General features: G+C 42.6%; 1 protein-coding gene across 1 annotated transcript in view; it reads left to right on the forward strand.

Annotated features, from left to right (window-relative positions):
- The window catches only part of LOC306792349 (uncharacterized protein), a gene marked incomplete at its 5' end in the record, with an annotated part of 86,344 nt that extends 71,113 nt beyond the window's left edge, over window positions 1–15,231 (forward strand). The window contains 25 exons of the mRNA XM_079289420.1: window positions 307–360; window positions 508–615; window positions 1,059–1,112; window positions 1,280–1,333; window positions 1,613–1,666; window positions 1,763–1,816; window positions 2,131–2,238; window positions 2,388–2,441; window positions 2,569–2,622; window positions 2,853–2,906; window positions 3,367–3,420; window positions 3,743–3,796; window positions 3,882–3,935; window positions 4,143–4,196; window positions 6,067–6,120; window positions 6,910–6,963; window positions 7,092–7,145; window positions 8,100–8,117; window positions 8,388–8,441; window positions 8,975–9,037; window positions 9,171–9,336; window positions 9,740–9,849; window positions 11,026–11,106; window positions 11,677–11,859; window positions 13,012–15,231. Coding sequence (XP_079145546.1) covers window positions 307–360; window positions 508–615; window positions 1,059–1,112; window positions 1,280–1,333; window positions 1,613–1,666; window positions 1,763–1,816; window positions 2,131–2,238; window positions 2,388–2,441; window positions 2,569–2,622; window positions 2,853–2,906; window positions 3,367–3,420; window positions 3,743–3,796; window positions 3,882–3,935; window positions 4,143–4,196; window positions 6,067–6,120; window positions 6,910–6,963; window positions 7,092–7,145; window positions 8,100–8,117; window positions 8,388–8,441; window positions 8,975–9,037; window positions 9,171–9,336; window positions 9,740–9,849; window positions 11,026–11,106; window positions 11,677–11,859; window positions 13,012–13,161 — 1,851 coding nt within the window. The 3' untranslated portion in view covers window positions 13,162–15,231. The remainder of the gene's footprint in view (window positions 1–306; window positions 361–507; window positions 616–1,058; window positions 1,113–1,279; window positions 1,334–1,612; window positions 1,667–1,762; window positions 1,817–2,130; window positions 2,239–2,387; window positions 2,442–2,568; window positions 2,623–2,852; window positions 2,907–3,366; window positions 3,421–3,742; window positions 3,797–3,881; window positions 3,936–4,142; window positions 4,197–6,066; window positions 6,121–6,909; window positions 6,964–7,091; window positions 7,146–8,099; window positions 8,118–8,387; window positions 8,442–8,974; window positions 9,038–9,170; window positions 9,337–9,739; window positions 9,850–11,025; window positions 11,107–11,676; window positions 11,860–13,011) is intronic.
- Window positions 15,232–15,939: the final 708 nt, after the last annotated feature.

The following is a 15,939-nucleotide window of genomic DNA, read 5'->3' on the forward strand; positions in this document are numbered from 1 at the left end:
CATTCCCAGTAGTATTTCAGGTGCTCCATGAAATAAATATAGAAGTGGCTTGAAAAGCCGTACGCACCATCACTGTTACATTACCCGTGAGATTAGATTTCCCTGATAGAGTGATGCAGTGAAGCCCTGAGAGGCAACGGAGGGAAACGTATTCTGCTGGTGCCTTTGCTTTCCTGTGTTTATGATTTAAGAACAGGTTAAAAAAAGGTTTTGGCAGGATTGTTTTTCCGAGTCACTTTAAATAAAAAGTAAACTATTCCTGTAAATAAAGTGGGTGTAAGACTCGTGTTCCTTCCTTCTCTGCAGGGTGACGTTGGGCATCCTGGGGAAGCTGGAGATCCTGGACCCGAAGGGGAGACGGTACATTCACTATTTTCCTTGAGTTTGCTCCAAGTGGTGAAAGTTAAAGTTATTTCTATTCACATCTCTGATGAGGAGGACGATGGTGTTGGTTTGGCTCTAAATGATGTCTTCAGTTTGTGATCAGGCTGTGATTGCTGTCGGCAGGGCGAGTTGGGACCTCCAGGTTTGTCTGGTCGAGAAGGCCCTTGGGGAGACCTTGGAGAAAATGGCCAAAGGGGCATAAAGGGGGACAAGGGCCACATTGGACTAATGGTGAGCGTTTTACCCCCAACGATACATTTCATCCCTCTGAACCCCCAAGCAGTTTACTCTCTGCATGATGGATGGATGGATGGATGGATGGATGGATGTATACATACATTCCTTATGAAAACAGCACACTCATAGCTAGAAGTAGAGAGAACTCAAGCATGTCTTTTGTGCAGTATGACACATCTAAAATGCCATAAATCATAAAAAAGGAAAGAACACAAGCTGAATTTTGCTGATAATTTGGCGATGCCCGCTTTAAAACATCATGGCTGTGTTTACATTCAATCCAGTGATTTTCCCTATTCTTCTTATGCTCAACAAGAAAAGAACAAAACCAGCAATGGTAAACAAAGTGTTCAGCTGCACCAGCATGAATGGAATATAAAACTGATGAGTCAGATTGATGAGTCGAATCTGTTTCTGATGTCATCCTCTTAAAATAGGGTGAACCGGGTCTGATGGGGGAAGTGGGACCTGCAGGTCTGGCGGGGTTACAGGTGAGTTTGTTACCAGGTTGTATTGATGCTGTCGATGAGTTTCCGCTCAGAGTGGCCTTAATGAACCTTTATCCAACTGTTCACATATGGGATTGACATGTATTGATCCATCTCACTGATTTGATGTCAGTCTACAGTTTTTTGTGGTGTGTTTGTGCTCATTTTAGGGAAACGCAGGCTCTCGCGGACTCCCGGGGCCAGATGGACCTCAAGGGAGGAAGGTATTTGTGTTTTCCTTCAGTAACGAGCTGCTGTCATACACTCACAATGTTCATCAAGACAAAACGAGTTAGGGTCAAGACGTTTTGATGATAGATCGTGAGAGAGGGACTAATCAGTCCTGGCTTTCAGTAATCACCTGATTGACAGGACCCCTGCCGAGTTGTTCTGCTACACCTTCTTTTTTCATATATATACTACATCACCGCTGGTGCTCTGCTTGAATCAAATCAGTTAAACTTGGTAAAGTTCAAAGAAAATGATTTCCTCCATCTCTCCAGGGGGAGTCCGGGCCTGTAGGAATTACTGGACCTCCGGGGTCAGGAGGCCCTCAGGTAATCTGATTCCATGTAACATTCTGCACAACACGGCTTACAGTGCGGCTGTCGGGGAGAGGCATCCATTTGCTCTCTTGTTTGTCTTGTGCATAGGGAATGACTGGTGCTCGTGGTGTCAGAGGAGACGCAGGGGGGCTGGGTCCACCTGTGAGTATCCTCAAGTATTAGAAAGTTCTTCACTTTATTTTTTATTTTTTGCCATGTCAGTCACGAACAAATGTTCCACTTGCACTCACGTTATCCTCACATTCTGCATTTGTCTGAACCGAAACAACCACATCCTGTATGTTCTCTCTCTCTTGTGGTGCAGGTTGTCCTGTTTTCTTCATCCTTCCATCATAGATATGCTGTGAATTGAAAATGTAGTACCTTTAAGCTTTAATAGTCATCGAGCGTGCTGCATAGAAAGAGAGGTGACATTGAGTTTAGACTACATCGTTTTTGTGATGTCTGCACTGCAGGGTCCAGTAGGACAAGTTGGACCTCAGGGAGACCAGGGAGCTAAAGGGGAAGCGGGGCCACATGGAGTGAAGGGAGAGCCAGGAGCTCCAGGTCCACTCGGGGAACAGGTTTGTGAGGTTTTCATGTTATATGCATCTACTGCATGACATTTATAAAACAAAAGTGCATGTCTGCATGGTGCTACATATTGTTGATACATCCATTCTAATGCTAAAGATGTAGATATCCATAAAACAACTTCAATCACCCTGTGCAGGGTGAGGATGGTCTGCCAGGAATCCAAGGTCCTCCGGCTCTACCAGGGTTTGAGGTGAAAACGAATCCGCTATTGATTAGCTTTAAGACTTTATCTGATGTAAATCACCATTGCTGATCATTGCTTTTTTCCCCTCAACAACTCTGACTTTGTTGTTTATGCCTCTTCCTTCTCTTTTTAGGGGCCTCCTGGAGAGATGGGACCCCAGGGTCCTCCAGGTCCCACGGGGGCTCCTGTAAGTTTGCAGATGTGTACAACACAGAAACACTGGATGATGAAATCATACTGTGCCTTCAGCAGCTGGTCTAAAATTGAACCATTTGTTCGGTATTCTTTAATTATTGAGGAAGAAATAAACGATCATTAAAAATCAGTGTGTGCGGGCGTGTGTCAGTGTTTTGTCGATCTGAAAGTTATCTTAACAGCAAAATGAAATTGTTTTTTAAAACTGTAATTGCTTTGCAGGGAGTGCAAGGAAGAGCGGGGCCTGAGGGGGAACACGGCGTGTCAGGGGAGAAGGTAAGAGCCTCATATTCCACTGTCATTTGTTGTCTTCATACATCTTTAGATGCATTTCGACATCTTATATACATTCTGGTTTTCCAAAATGTTGAAATCAGAGTAAAAATAAATTCACAAAATCATTATAACACCTATCCACACAATAACGAGTTGAAGGAATAGAACACTTTGGCTTTCTTGCCAAGAGTTAGAAGGGAAGGTTGATCCCAAAGAGGAGACAGCTGGTCTGGCCCAGTTTCCCTCATTGATCCTACACTGGTATCCATCTCTTCATCTAACCTTTGGCAGGAAAGCAAATAAGCACATTTCTATTTCTTTAAAGTGTATTCACCAGTACACACGGCCCTTTTTAAAAATGACGCTGCAGCTGTTAAATGTCTCCCTTTACAGTTGGTAGTTGTTCAAAAAGACAGTAATTTGCTTTTTTCAGCATTCAGTTTGTGTTTTACCTCTACAGGGAGACGATGGCAAGAATGGACCAGCGGGGAAGACGGGTCATGTTGGAAGGAGGGTAAGAGCTCTCTGTTATCGTCTTGTGAACATTTTGCTGGTGAAATGCAGTTCTAACTTCAGTAAAAAAAAAAAAAAAAAAAAGGTCCACAGCTGTGGACCTTTTTTAGGACTTGTGAAAAGAGCCTTTTGTGTAGTGTTGAAAACTGGACAGAACAAAGATATTGTGGTGCGTGCATGGGATGAAAGGGGAAATGGCCTGAAGCAGCCACTCTGACAGCCACTGCATGTACAGATTCATGCATGAAACATGAGGTCGCTGCGTCCGTGTGCCCTCTTGCTTATTGCTGCCTCATTGAAAAACATTGCAAACTTGTCCACAGGGGAAACGGGGGAAGGCCGGACTGAGAGGGATCAGGGGAGACAGAGGACCTAAGGTGGGAGACACGGAAACAAAGCCACAGCTTTTTCGGCTTACATGATGACGCATGAGCCAACAGTAGATTGTGTTTTATCATCCAGGGCCAAACGGGGGATACAGGACTGGTTGGCGTCTCTGGATGGCCAGGGCTCATCGTAAGTGCATTTATGTGTTCACCTGACGTCTGTTTTCATGTCATAGATGAACATATCTGCACATTTGCTCTAACACTGTCTGTTCAGCCGTCTCTCCTGCTTTGGAGTGAAGAGATAAATAAAGTAATGAATTTCACAATTGAAGTGCATTCGATCAGTCAGTGAGTTGACATTCACTTGATATATTTCTTTTATTTTGTCACCAAGGGAATCCCAGGCTTACGTGGAGAGGCTGGGGATCACGGTGGAAAGGGGAAAGAGGTAAACCCAAAACTAGAAAACTAGAAAGCCCAAAGTCGTAGTGTAAGAAGCGTCACTTTTATTTAAGTGCCTATAAGCACAAGCACTGGTAATATCAGTTCTGAAAACCCAGAATAAACTTAAGGAGACCCAACTAAATATGCACATATAAATAAGGAGCCCTGGAGTGGCCAGTAACATATGTATGTATGTGTGTGTGTGTGTGTGTGTGTGTGTGTGTATATATGTGTGTGTGTGTATATATGTATGTATGTGTATATATGTATATGTATGTGTATATATGTGTATGTGTATGTATGTATATATATGTATGTATGTATATATATGTGTATGTATGTATATGTATGTATGTATGTATATGTATATATATGTATATATATATATATGTATATATATATATTAGTGGAGTCCATGTTGTTCGACTGCTCGGTGTTGGAGGATCTCCTCACGTGACCTCTCCCCAGAGCTGGCTGGCACTTGTCAGGTGCATTTGCTCTGTGGCGGCCGTCACCGGGGCTAGGCTGGCTTCGCAATGCCCAGGGCGAAGGTGTCTAGCGTTTTCGGCCACAAGCTTACATCACCCACAACATTTTTACAAGAGCACAAAGTTTCTACAGGTTTCCCAATCGTCCTGGAAAACCTGGAAAACAGTTGACCAACTTTTACAGTCATGGGAAATTAGAGAAAAAGTAAAATATCCTGTAAAATCTTGTGTTGTCTTCTCAACATTATCTTATTTTCCAATGAACTATTATTCTGTTCCTCAGAGCTTCCCAAAACGGATAACAATTCTATCTGAAAGGACGAAGTTACATCCAGGATCACTGTTCAAATGGTCGTTTGTAGACGAGAGTTGGAATGGGCTGCTCTTGGTCATGTTGTGGAAACACTGAGAGCAAATTCAATTATTAGTCATTGCTGGCTGGTAACTCTGGTAGTTTTTATTGCTGTGTTATTTCATGATCAATTTATCATAACTCCTAAGCACAAAAGAGATGATTTCACAGATAAGTTACAGCCGTAGCACGTCTTTTAAATCGGACTTCCACAGAGAGGAACATATCAGTGTCTTGCGAGAATCATAACCAACAAAAAGACTGATATGAATTCAAAATCAATGGTGGATTCTCTACCTTCTCTTACCCCACACAGCTGAACTTGATGTGTACACATGGATCATCATAGCAACGTGCAAGGAGAGGTTTTCGCTAATAGGGACTGATACCGCGTGGTGGAAAATGATGCAAGACAAGGCAGAGTTATACAGAGTCACAAAGAGTCTGTCGAAGTGCTCGCTCCAGAGATAAAGTCACAGAGTTATATAGAGGGGGATCAAGGGTGGGGGCCTGTGTACTGCAACATCCTGCTCCAGGCCGTGAAGGCCATGGAAGTAAAAGAAGTGATTTATCTGTGTAACAACAGATATATACGTTTTCGCCGTAAGGCATAGAACATGTGCATTTACAATAAGTACTTATTATTCAACAGCAAGAACAGGAGGATATGTGTGCAGGCAGTCAGCATGGATCACAAGTTTTAAAACGGTTTTACTCATAAGAATATCAAATTTCCATTACACAACAGCAAGATACATTTGAGCAGTTGCGCTAACACAAAGCGTGAAGGTCTACTGAGTTCAGAGCAAAGGTTCAAGCACTTAAGCATTTACACAATATACTTAAGTAGAAATATACACTACGGTGAAATGTTCCATTACAAACGTTGATACTGATCCTTTTGTTTGTGCTCATAAGATGCTGTCACCAGCTGGGCTCAGTTGAGGCTCCAGCAGAACTCTTTACGCCACGATGTGCTGATGAGCTGATGTGTCTGATTCAAGGAGACTTGACTGCGTTGTTTGTGTCCTCAGGGTGAGAAAGGAGACATGGGACTGCCTGGGCCCCCTGGAGGCGATAGCATGAAGGTAGGAGCTGCCAAGAGTCTTAATATGGAGAACATTATGAAACATGTCTGCAAAACATAATGATGACATTCCGGTGGTAACTGTGTCTGTAGGTGTGAAGGTAAAGCAACCAATAATGTTCATATCATGACTGTGCCAATGATTACAGTGCAGACGTGTGGAAGCAGCTGTTTCACATCAAACTGACTCGATCTGACAGTGAGACATTGGGTGGTGCTTTTGCTCTTTTTACTTGCAGGATTTGTGATCCAAAAAAGTCATTTTCATTTTTGAACACAGAGCAAATTGTAGCAGGATGTAGTGTTGAAGGTCTGACTCGGGTCTGTCCGTTATCTGCAGCTGGTAAAATGTCTTTCCTCATGTTTTCCTCAGCATGAAGAGGCTCTGCTATTCTACAGAGTCACTTCATTCAACATGTATTGAAAATGTTTGTTCTAAATGGAAAAGTCTGGTTTACGATCTACCGTCACATTTCAATGTCCAATCCAAACACACCCACTTGCACCGTAACCAGACTCATGCAACTTCTTGCAAAGCCCAAGAAGAGATTGTTTTGGAACAATTTGAAGTATTTGGAAGTATTTGACCATAATTCAATCTTTTCTCACAATGTATGTTGCTCTTGAATGATGATTCTCTTGAGTCATTATCATGACTTACTTATCTCAAAGTAATGTCATATAACGCCATTATTTTGAGATGCTGTCGTTGTTTATTTGTTTTGACTTGTGGAATTGGGCACCCAGAGGAACCAGTGTGTCATTCTCCTTTTCTTCCCGTCTATTTCAGGGTGTGCGTGGTCTTGTTGGGTTACCTGGTCCACTGGGCCTGATAGGAGAGCAGGTACACAAAACCAATATCCTAGTTTGTTTGCTTATCTTCTAATGTTCCCTCTTGTGTTTTGATGATGGAAGTTTTACTTCAATTGAATATGTTTTTATGATGTCCAACTCTCTGTCGCTCTCTTTTAGGGAAACATTGGCCGACCAGGACCGAGGGGAACAACCGGGATGCCAGGACTGCCTGTAAGCTTCATGTCTGAATTCAGCAGGACATCCGACAACACATAGCTCATCGAACACATTTTATGAATTTTGCTTTCTTTTGTTGCTGGCTGTTATATCCCTCTTCAACTGTGTTAATAAGTATCATTTTTGTTTTTCAGTTTTGCTTTTACGTTCATGTTGTTGCTTTCTTTTATGGAAAGAATGGAATTGAATATGCAAATGTGTTTGGAATTCCCTTTGGATATCCAACTTTTATTCAGTCTATGCTTTTATTTTTTTTTTGGACATTTTATAGTTTGAATTCCAGCAGTTAATTTGTCATTGAGATACTTTATCCAGATTGTGTCTGACAAATGGAGTTCAGAAGTGGGATTGTTTTATAAGAACCCAGGCACACTGTTATCTCTCAGCCAAGTAATCTTTCCTTCAGCTGCCAGTCGGCTGAATCATTCACAGTTCACCTGCACATCATGGTGGTGTTCAGCACACTGTGAAGCTGTGGTTGATGAGTTCTGACCGAGCCTTTGAGGCAGTGGCGCCGAAGCTCTGGAATGCTCTGCCTGCAACTCTACGCCTCGCAGATACTGTGGATACTTTTAAAAAACAGCTTAAAACCCACCTGTTTAGGCTGGCGTTTGAGTAACAACCCATGTCCTAGACCTGCTCTTAAAATATGTTTAAAATTTTTATCTTATATTTTATTATTTTTTATTTATTTTTCTTTTTTTTCTGTGTATGTAATTTATTGACCCGAGGGTCACATTGTGTTTTTTATGCTTTTAAATTTCTGCACTGTTGAGCACTTTGTGATGTTATGTCTGTGAAAAGTGCTCTATCAATACATTTCATTCATTCATTCATTCTTAAGGCAGCAGATAAAAACACTCGGCACAAAGCTCTTAGTCGATAAATGCACTTCACAGTGTGAAATCATACTAATGCCCTTTTCTCCTGTTCCCTCCTCTGTTGCAGGGTTTGTTTGGATTGAAGGTAAGATATCATCAACTCAAGCTCTCTCTTACTGACAGATCAAACTCACTTCGGCTTTTATGCCGTCATCTGAACCGCTGAATGGTTTATGGTTTGCTTTATTTTGATGGCACTTAAAATCATAAAGCTGTCACACTGAATGTAATGGGATTTCTTTATTCTTTTTCTCCATATCAATGTGTTCCGTGGTCAATGGTGTGGTGTTGCCACACTGAACAGCGCTGAATCGTATGTGTATATTGTGCTGATCATACTTTCTTCTACCTGCAGGGTTTGAAAGGCTACCAGGGTTTCCCTGGTCTGCCTGGCAGGAGGGGGCTCCCAGTAAGTTCACTCTCTAGTGAAGATTGATGTGACAAATATTGTTCTTATAATATTAATATAAACTTAATTTACACTAGATGTCATACATCCAAAATGTTTACATTTATACAGAAATTAAATTGAAATTAGTTGAATTAGATATGAGATTATCAAGTGAGCGTACTTGTTGTCTGTCTGACCGTTTGCTTAGTTTATAACTTGCCTTGTTTTTATCTGACATTAGCTCAACATTCAGGGCCATTTTACAGTTCTTACTTGTTGGACACCACAGTGTTCGAGATGAGAAAACTGTCCGAATGAGAAACGACTTCAGACAGCCTCAGGCTTTCATCTCGCTGCCTCTCATCGATCAGTTGTTCGATGAGTTTTATATTTGTCAGTGTACAGTGTGTTTTAAGAGCCACGGCAAAAGATGTTTTTTCTCTTTACATTTCCATCTCTTTGTGATGGATAACAAAACTTTAACTTTCTCAATTCCAATATTGATTATCTTCTGGTGTATACCCAATATGTGCATCTTCCTTGTGTTTCAGGGCCCACCTGGGGTCCCTGGACCACCGGGACAGTCACTGAACATGACGTTGACCCAGCTCAAGGCATGTGATTTATATTATATTGTCCTGTTAAAGTATTTTACGACTACAAAAGCATTTATCATAAGAGCGTTTGTGATGTGTCTTGACCGCAATGCAATCCAAGTGACTCTGTTATTCTTCTTTCCATGTCCAGGACCTGATGTATGTGTCCGATAAGCCCAACTACCCTCTGATCCAGACTCTGCTGGATTCTGTGCAGCAGGAGCTTCGGCTGATGCTGGACCCTCCTGATGGCAGCAAGGAGCATCCTGCCACCACATGCATGGAGCTCTGGATCTGTCACCCCGAATACAGCAGCGGTCAGTTCTCGAAATAGTGAAATAACAGGAAATTTCAAATGTTTCAACTGGAAATTCAAATTAAAACACATTCAATCTTAGAAGTGCCTTATTTCATGGGTACTGTGGAGGTTTTACTGAGACTTGGCTTCCAGTCCCCAAGAGCTGGCGTCAAGGGTCAAATCTATCTGTCCTGAACAAAAGCAACCAGCTAAATAAGATTTTGTTCTTCTCAGCAGCATATTAAGTTCCACGGATAAACAGCTTTGTTAAGAAAATAGTAATGTGCTTTTTTTGAAAGGTTATATTTGCATAGTACAGTCCTGTGTGTTGGAGGTGTTTGTGCTTCAAGCATTGCTGGTCTTTCTGTCAGCCAATTCCTCCCTGCATATGTCATTGAACTCTCGCTAACCTTTCCCTGCAGGAATGTATTACATCGACCCCAACCAGGGCAGCACAGCGGACGCTCTGCTGGCTTACTGCAGCTTCTCCTCCACATCAAAACAGACCTGCCTTCATCCTCGAGACTCTCAGGTACGGGGCCATCGCCTGAAAGAGAGGCTACGGGAAATTGCACCTCTGGATCAATGGCGTTCACGCTAACTTCACTTTACCCTGTTGTACCGCCAGAATCTCAGATTGACGATTGTCAGTCAGCTCACCCATTCGTAGTGACGACAGACAGCTGATGACTTGAACGTGAGCTTGTGACTCTGTCACGTTGCAGGAACATTCAAAATCTTGTTTCGGTAGTTTGGACATGATTCATACAGTATCAGTTATGAAAGAACATAATATTTGATTCACTGACTGCATTGCTGAGAGTCACTGCCTGTACCACACACACACACACACACACTTCCACCCGACAGTTTCTTTACCTTCAAACTGTTACCAGGATAAAACACATCAATGCTAGTTATTACAAAACTGAAAAAGAAGAGATACCTTGAACAGGAGTTTGACCAAAGGTATGGTAAAATGAATTAATGGTAGTAGAGAACAGAAAAGCTGTAGTCAAACGATTTACATTGTCCCTTAATCCAGACAGAATTTATTTTAAATGCCTTTTTTTGTTTGGTGTTTTTCGCCTCCCTTTCTATTTTTTATGTGATTCAGTGTCGTTCATGTTTGCCTCCTTTCTTTGATCTTATTCCTTGAGAATTTAGACTGTGTTTTGGCGCATTTAAATCTAGAGTATGACACGTTTGAGTGTGACGTGAGAAGTAACACATTCTTCCCCTTTCAAATGAAAATTTAAATTCATAAGCAATAAAACAAGTCATTGCTCAGCTAAATGCACTCTGTCGCTGCCGCCCTACTTGGTCTGGTATGACCAGTAGCTCATGGTGGCTAATGTTAGCTCACTCAAGATGGACAGATAGCGCTGCGTAATGTTGCAACTGTGCTGTCATGTTTGCGAAGGACTTCTTTTCTGTACTGCAGTCTATATGACAACACAACATGCACCTCACCCCCTCTCAACTCTAATGCAGTCAGCGCCATATACCGGTACTCACGCCGGCAAAAAAATAATATGAATCGGTTTCAGATCGCGTGAAGTGAATGCAAAGCTCACCAAGGTAGCCAATTGACCTCTGGTTGATGCTTGAGCTGCATGCTAATCCAGAGCTCATCAGCAGTGTCTTCTATGAAAGCAGGACGTGAATTCAGATTGACAAATGCGTGTCTTCTTCTCTCTGCCTGCAGTTGCCCATGAAAGCCTGGATGGAAGAACTTTCTGATGAGGGATCCTTTCAGTGGCTCAGCTGGCTGGATCAGGGGTTTCAGGTGAAGGGAGCAGCCACGACTAAACGTTCACCCGGATGTGGACATTTAGGGGGCAGTAGAAATCTACAACCAGAAAGACTCTAAAGGATCATTAACACATTCTGGGACGAATTCACAAAAGGATTACACAGCTGCTCGACCTGCACAAATAAGACGAAGAGAAACCATGTCCTTCTCAAAGCACCCACAAAGGGTGAAATGTGTTTTTTGCACATATTTAAATGAGGTAACAGGCATACATTTAGTGAAAAATCCGTTGGATGCAAATGAGCATCGTTGCAAAAACGGTCCAATTCACAAAGACAAGTGCTTTGCCTCATGCAGTTACAGTGAAATCATTAGCGTCTTCAGAGAGTTGCTTGTAACTGAAGTGCATTGTCTTGCTAAGTGGGTCGTTTGCGAGACTGCATCGAGACCTTTCACACTTAAAGCAAGCTGGAGAGAAAATCATTTTTCTAGTCATGTCGTTTATGGTTTGATGTATTTCACTCACTTAGTTTGTTCTTACCTTTTTAATATTGTTACTGCTGACATTGTTAATGCATTACATTCTTATTCCTATCTTACCAGTTCTACTATCCAGGTGCTAATGTGGTCCAGATGCGTTTTCTAAAGCTGCACAGTAGCTCTGCCGTCCAGAACATGACCTTCTCCTGCCACCCGGGACACAGACTGGGCCAGACCGACAGAGACATCAAATTCCTCACTGACACAAGGAAGCAAAGCTTCCTCGGAGCACTTAAAGACTGCGTGGTGCGTAAAATGTTCTCAAAGTCCTTTTTCACGGGTATTATATTCGTCATCTTTGTAGTTGTAGTTGTTTTTAATGTTGGATAGAAGAACTCAACATTCCTTGACCTGGTGTAGAAGGAGCTGTAAAGCTCTTGTAAAGATTTGAAGACATCATCATCATCAGTGGTGCCCGGGTCAGCTTTTGTTGTTACTCACCCGACCCGCAAAAATATCCGCGTCACTCGGCACTCCCATTGTAACTTTCAGTATTTGTGTTACAACTGCAATTTAAGAGGATTCAACTGGAAATTCAAATTGCCAATGGCCGAATTAAAAATGCTTAAGAAAGAAAGTGCCCTTTCCAGGGGCACTGCCAACATTTCCCAAGAGCTGGTGCCAAGTGTCGAATCTATCCGTCCTGAACAACAGCAGCCACTAAAACAGGATGCTTTTTATTCTCAGCAGCATCTTTAATCACATGGATCGACAGCTTTGGAAGGCTGTAGTCAACTTAAATTGAAAATCTTGGTCGAGCTGCCAAAGCTGTCTCGTTGGCATGTCAGTTCAATTTTAAACAAAATGATGCTCAGGTCAGGGTTTCTGAACATCCTCCACACCCAGCCGACCCGATATGAGAGCCAACCTGCACCTCCAAAACCACAAAAATATGCATTAATAAATCGTGTGAAAACAGAGGCATTTATTGCCACTTGAGGCTTTCTGTAGCAAACCGCCCTCTTTATGCATTATAGTAGCAAATTGTCAGGACTGAGGTCTGAGCCAAGGACAGAGACGAGCCGATTTGAGAGCCGCTGCTCGCTGTGTGTGTGTGTGTGTGTGTGTGTGTGTGTGTGTGTGTGTGTGTGTGTGTGTGTGTGTGTGTGTGTGTGTGTGTGTGTGTGTGTGTGTGTGTGTGTGTGTGTGTGTGTGTGTGTGTGTGTGTGTGTGTGTGTGTGTGTGTGTGTGTGTGTGTAATGACTTATTTGGAATGCTGCTTCAACCTGCAGGTCGGTTGTGTTGACAGAATATTAATGAAATACAAAATAATCGAGAGTTGCTGTCCCAGTTAAGATAAAACCTAAAACAAATTCTGCTGCAGTGTTGTCGGGAAAAAAAGTGATTCTTCGGCGTTAAATGACAAATACATGATGTGTTCTGTTTCCTGTTTGTCAGCCTGGAGAAGAGACCGTTTCTGGTCCTCGGGAGTCCGTCTTTGAGTTTGAGGACCTCCAGCTGCTTCCTCTGAGAGACGTAGCTCTGATGGGAGGCGGTAACGTCACAGACCAGTTTGGCTTCACTGTCGGACCCGTGTGTTTCAGCTAGAGGTGCTACAAAGCTGTGCCGTCCCAGGACACAAACCTCTGTTCAAATCATGGACACCTAGAGGACAACTGGAACATCTCTTCCAATTTCTGAAGATGTCACTTCATTTTCCTCTTGTTTTGGGGGATCTCTCAATTTGAGTGACTGTGATATTCATGAATTTGAGAGGACACCAGCGTGTCACCGGGCTTTTTTTCACAGAGAAGTCAATTTTGTTTGCAGAGACGTTTATCTTGTATTGAATAATTTAAAAATGTATGGTTTTTTTATCCTTTATATACAATGTTTTTTTGCCTGTTTGATTTATGTGAGTTGTGTATTTTGGGCTTCAGTCATAGCCTGCCCGCAATGTATATATAAGCCAGACTGTCCTAACTGACCTCCTAACAATGTGTTCTGCCTGGGGACACAGCTACTGTGGTCCCATTGGCCGAGTGTGACCAGTCCAGTAAAATCTCTCACTGTAAGGCAGGGGTGTCCAAACTACGGCCCGCGGGCCAAGTACGGCCCGCGGTCCATTTTTAATTGGCCCGCAGCAACTTCTAAAAATATAATGTAATATGGCCCACACTTGAAACTTGCGCTTGACTGTATTGTACTTCTTAGTTTCACCACTAGGTGGAGATACTGTGTTGAACAAGGCAGCTTCTCCACAAAATAAGAGCAATCAAAGAAACGTTTAGCCCCGGATGATGACACGTCCTACACTGATGCCGAGCGAGAACAGACAAGCTGTGTGGCGTTATAACAGATAGGGCTCCAGCTACTAAAGGCGAGCGCAAGAGAGCGGAGGTGAGGCTGTTAAAATGCAGCGTATCACCCACCAAGAAGCCCTCTGTGCTAACACAGTCCAGCGTGGCGATGTGATGAACACGGTTGTGAAAACTGTCAACATAATTCGAGCACGAGGACACTCTACGCAACTTCAATGTTGCGCACTTCCCCACGCAGTCCGAAGTCAAATGTGCTTTTCCAAAGGCCAACCTTTCTGCTAAAAGGGGGAAATACGTGTCCGTGACAACGTCTCTCATGACAGAACTCAGTCAGTGCTTACGTGGCGGCTGGTCAATAGAGGGCGATAGGGCGCCGCCCCACCTTGAGCCACAACAAATAAAATGAATAATAATAACAATAATAAACGATACAAATTGTCAATATTTGTGTTTTTGAAATATGGAATCACCCAGTAATATGTGTAAAATATGATATCTGCGGTAAATATATGCTTTTCCTGCATGTCCTCTCTGCGTGTGCACGTCTCAGCAGCGCTGGAGAAACTGCCCAAAAGAGCAGTGACGCAGTTTAGCCAATTGCTGATTAAAGATATAAATGTGTGACATACAATTTAGCCAATCAGCGCCCTCAAATAGATTCAGCTTGGGGCAGAATCGATTCGGGGAGTTGACGATCATTTGGGGTTCTGCCCCAAGCTGCGCGTTCCCGTCCGGACGAGTCTCTACAGGCGGGCGCGAGCTCCAGCGCGAGCACTACTCCTCCAAGACCCGTTTGAGAGGAGAAACTGCAGTGCTGATATCAGATCAGCCTGACCTCACAATCAGACAGCAGACTAGCAGGAAAGGGAAGCAGCACATGAAGCTACCAGCTGTAAATAAGATGTCCTGACGTGTTTGTCAAAGTGTTATTTTCTGCTTTTTTTCATGTTGGAATAAATGTTAAATATTTAACTGCAAAGTAGCAATACGTGTTTGATACCTTCATTTATTTAGCATTAAATCATACTGGGATGTTTGCTGAAATTGATTGGATGTGGCACAGCCCTACCTAGAACATGTTCCACCAGCTGCCATGGCTTTCAATATGTTTCTCTCATTGAGAGAGACATCGAGCTGTTCTCAACTCCCTTCTATTTGAATAATGAGTCTGTTCGGCTCAACATACGTGAGCAAACATCTCTGTTAAATCTGAACAAAAGCACATTGAGAACCAAATTTGATTGATTTTGCTCACTTTAACACACTAGGCGTGAGGCGATCGGACCTGAGTGGCCCAGCCCTTGGTATATTTTTCTGTATGTGGCCCTCAGTGAAAAAAGTTTGGACACCCCTGCTGTAAGGCCTCGGCTTCAGTGCTGTCAGTGACCTCAGATGTGTCACTTTTCTCAAGGTGCTGATCACGTTTCATTTTAAATATTTCTTTAATCCCCAAAACAATGGCAGAGGATATTCACATTGTCTCATGCGTACTTGATGCTGTCTGTGGTCAACAGCAAATTTCCTCATTTTGATAAAACATAGTTTGCTGTTTTTGCAGTTTCATGTAATTGTATGGGGTACTTCTGTTTTACGTCTCAGGTGTGATACATTAATGATATACACGTGGACGCTGAAGCTGCTATCTTTTGTAGTTTAGCATTAAAACAAGACTAACATTAAAAGACCAAAACCAACACTGAATTATTTCCACCAACCTGATATCACCTTTTCCTCTGAGCTCCTTTATTGTCCAAAAAATGTTAAAAACACGTCAGCGAGCCACACGGTTGCAATGGGTGACATCTTGCTTTATTACCATGAACACACACATTTATTTTGACTGAATCCCACACACACCACCCTGCTGATGGAAATACTCCCCAGAGCACCAAATGTGGATTAATCCGCAGCTGAAAATAGTCCAACAAACGCACTATTTCCTCCTGTTTGAGTGATGTTTGCTAAAAATATATCGTGCCAAATGTTTGATGAAGTCACTGGGCCATTTAAAAGATAAAGCTTGATATCATGAGCTGTATTTAAAGATTTACATGTTCAGGTTCCA

Source organism: Melanostigma gelatinosum (assembly GCF_949748355.1).
Source record: "Melanostigma gelatinosum genome assembly, chromosome: 18".
Classification (NCBI taxonomy): Eukaryota; Metazoa; Chordata; class Actinopteri; order Perciformes; family Zoarcidae; genus Melanostigma; species Melanostigma gelatinosum.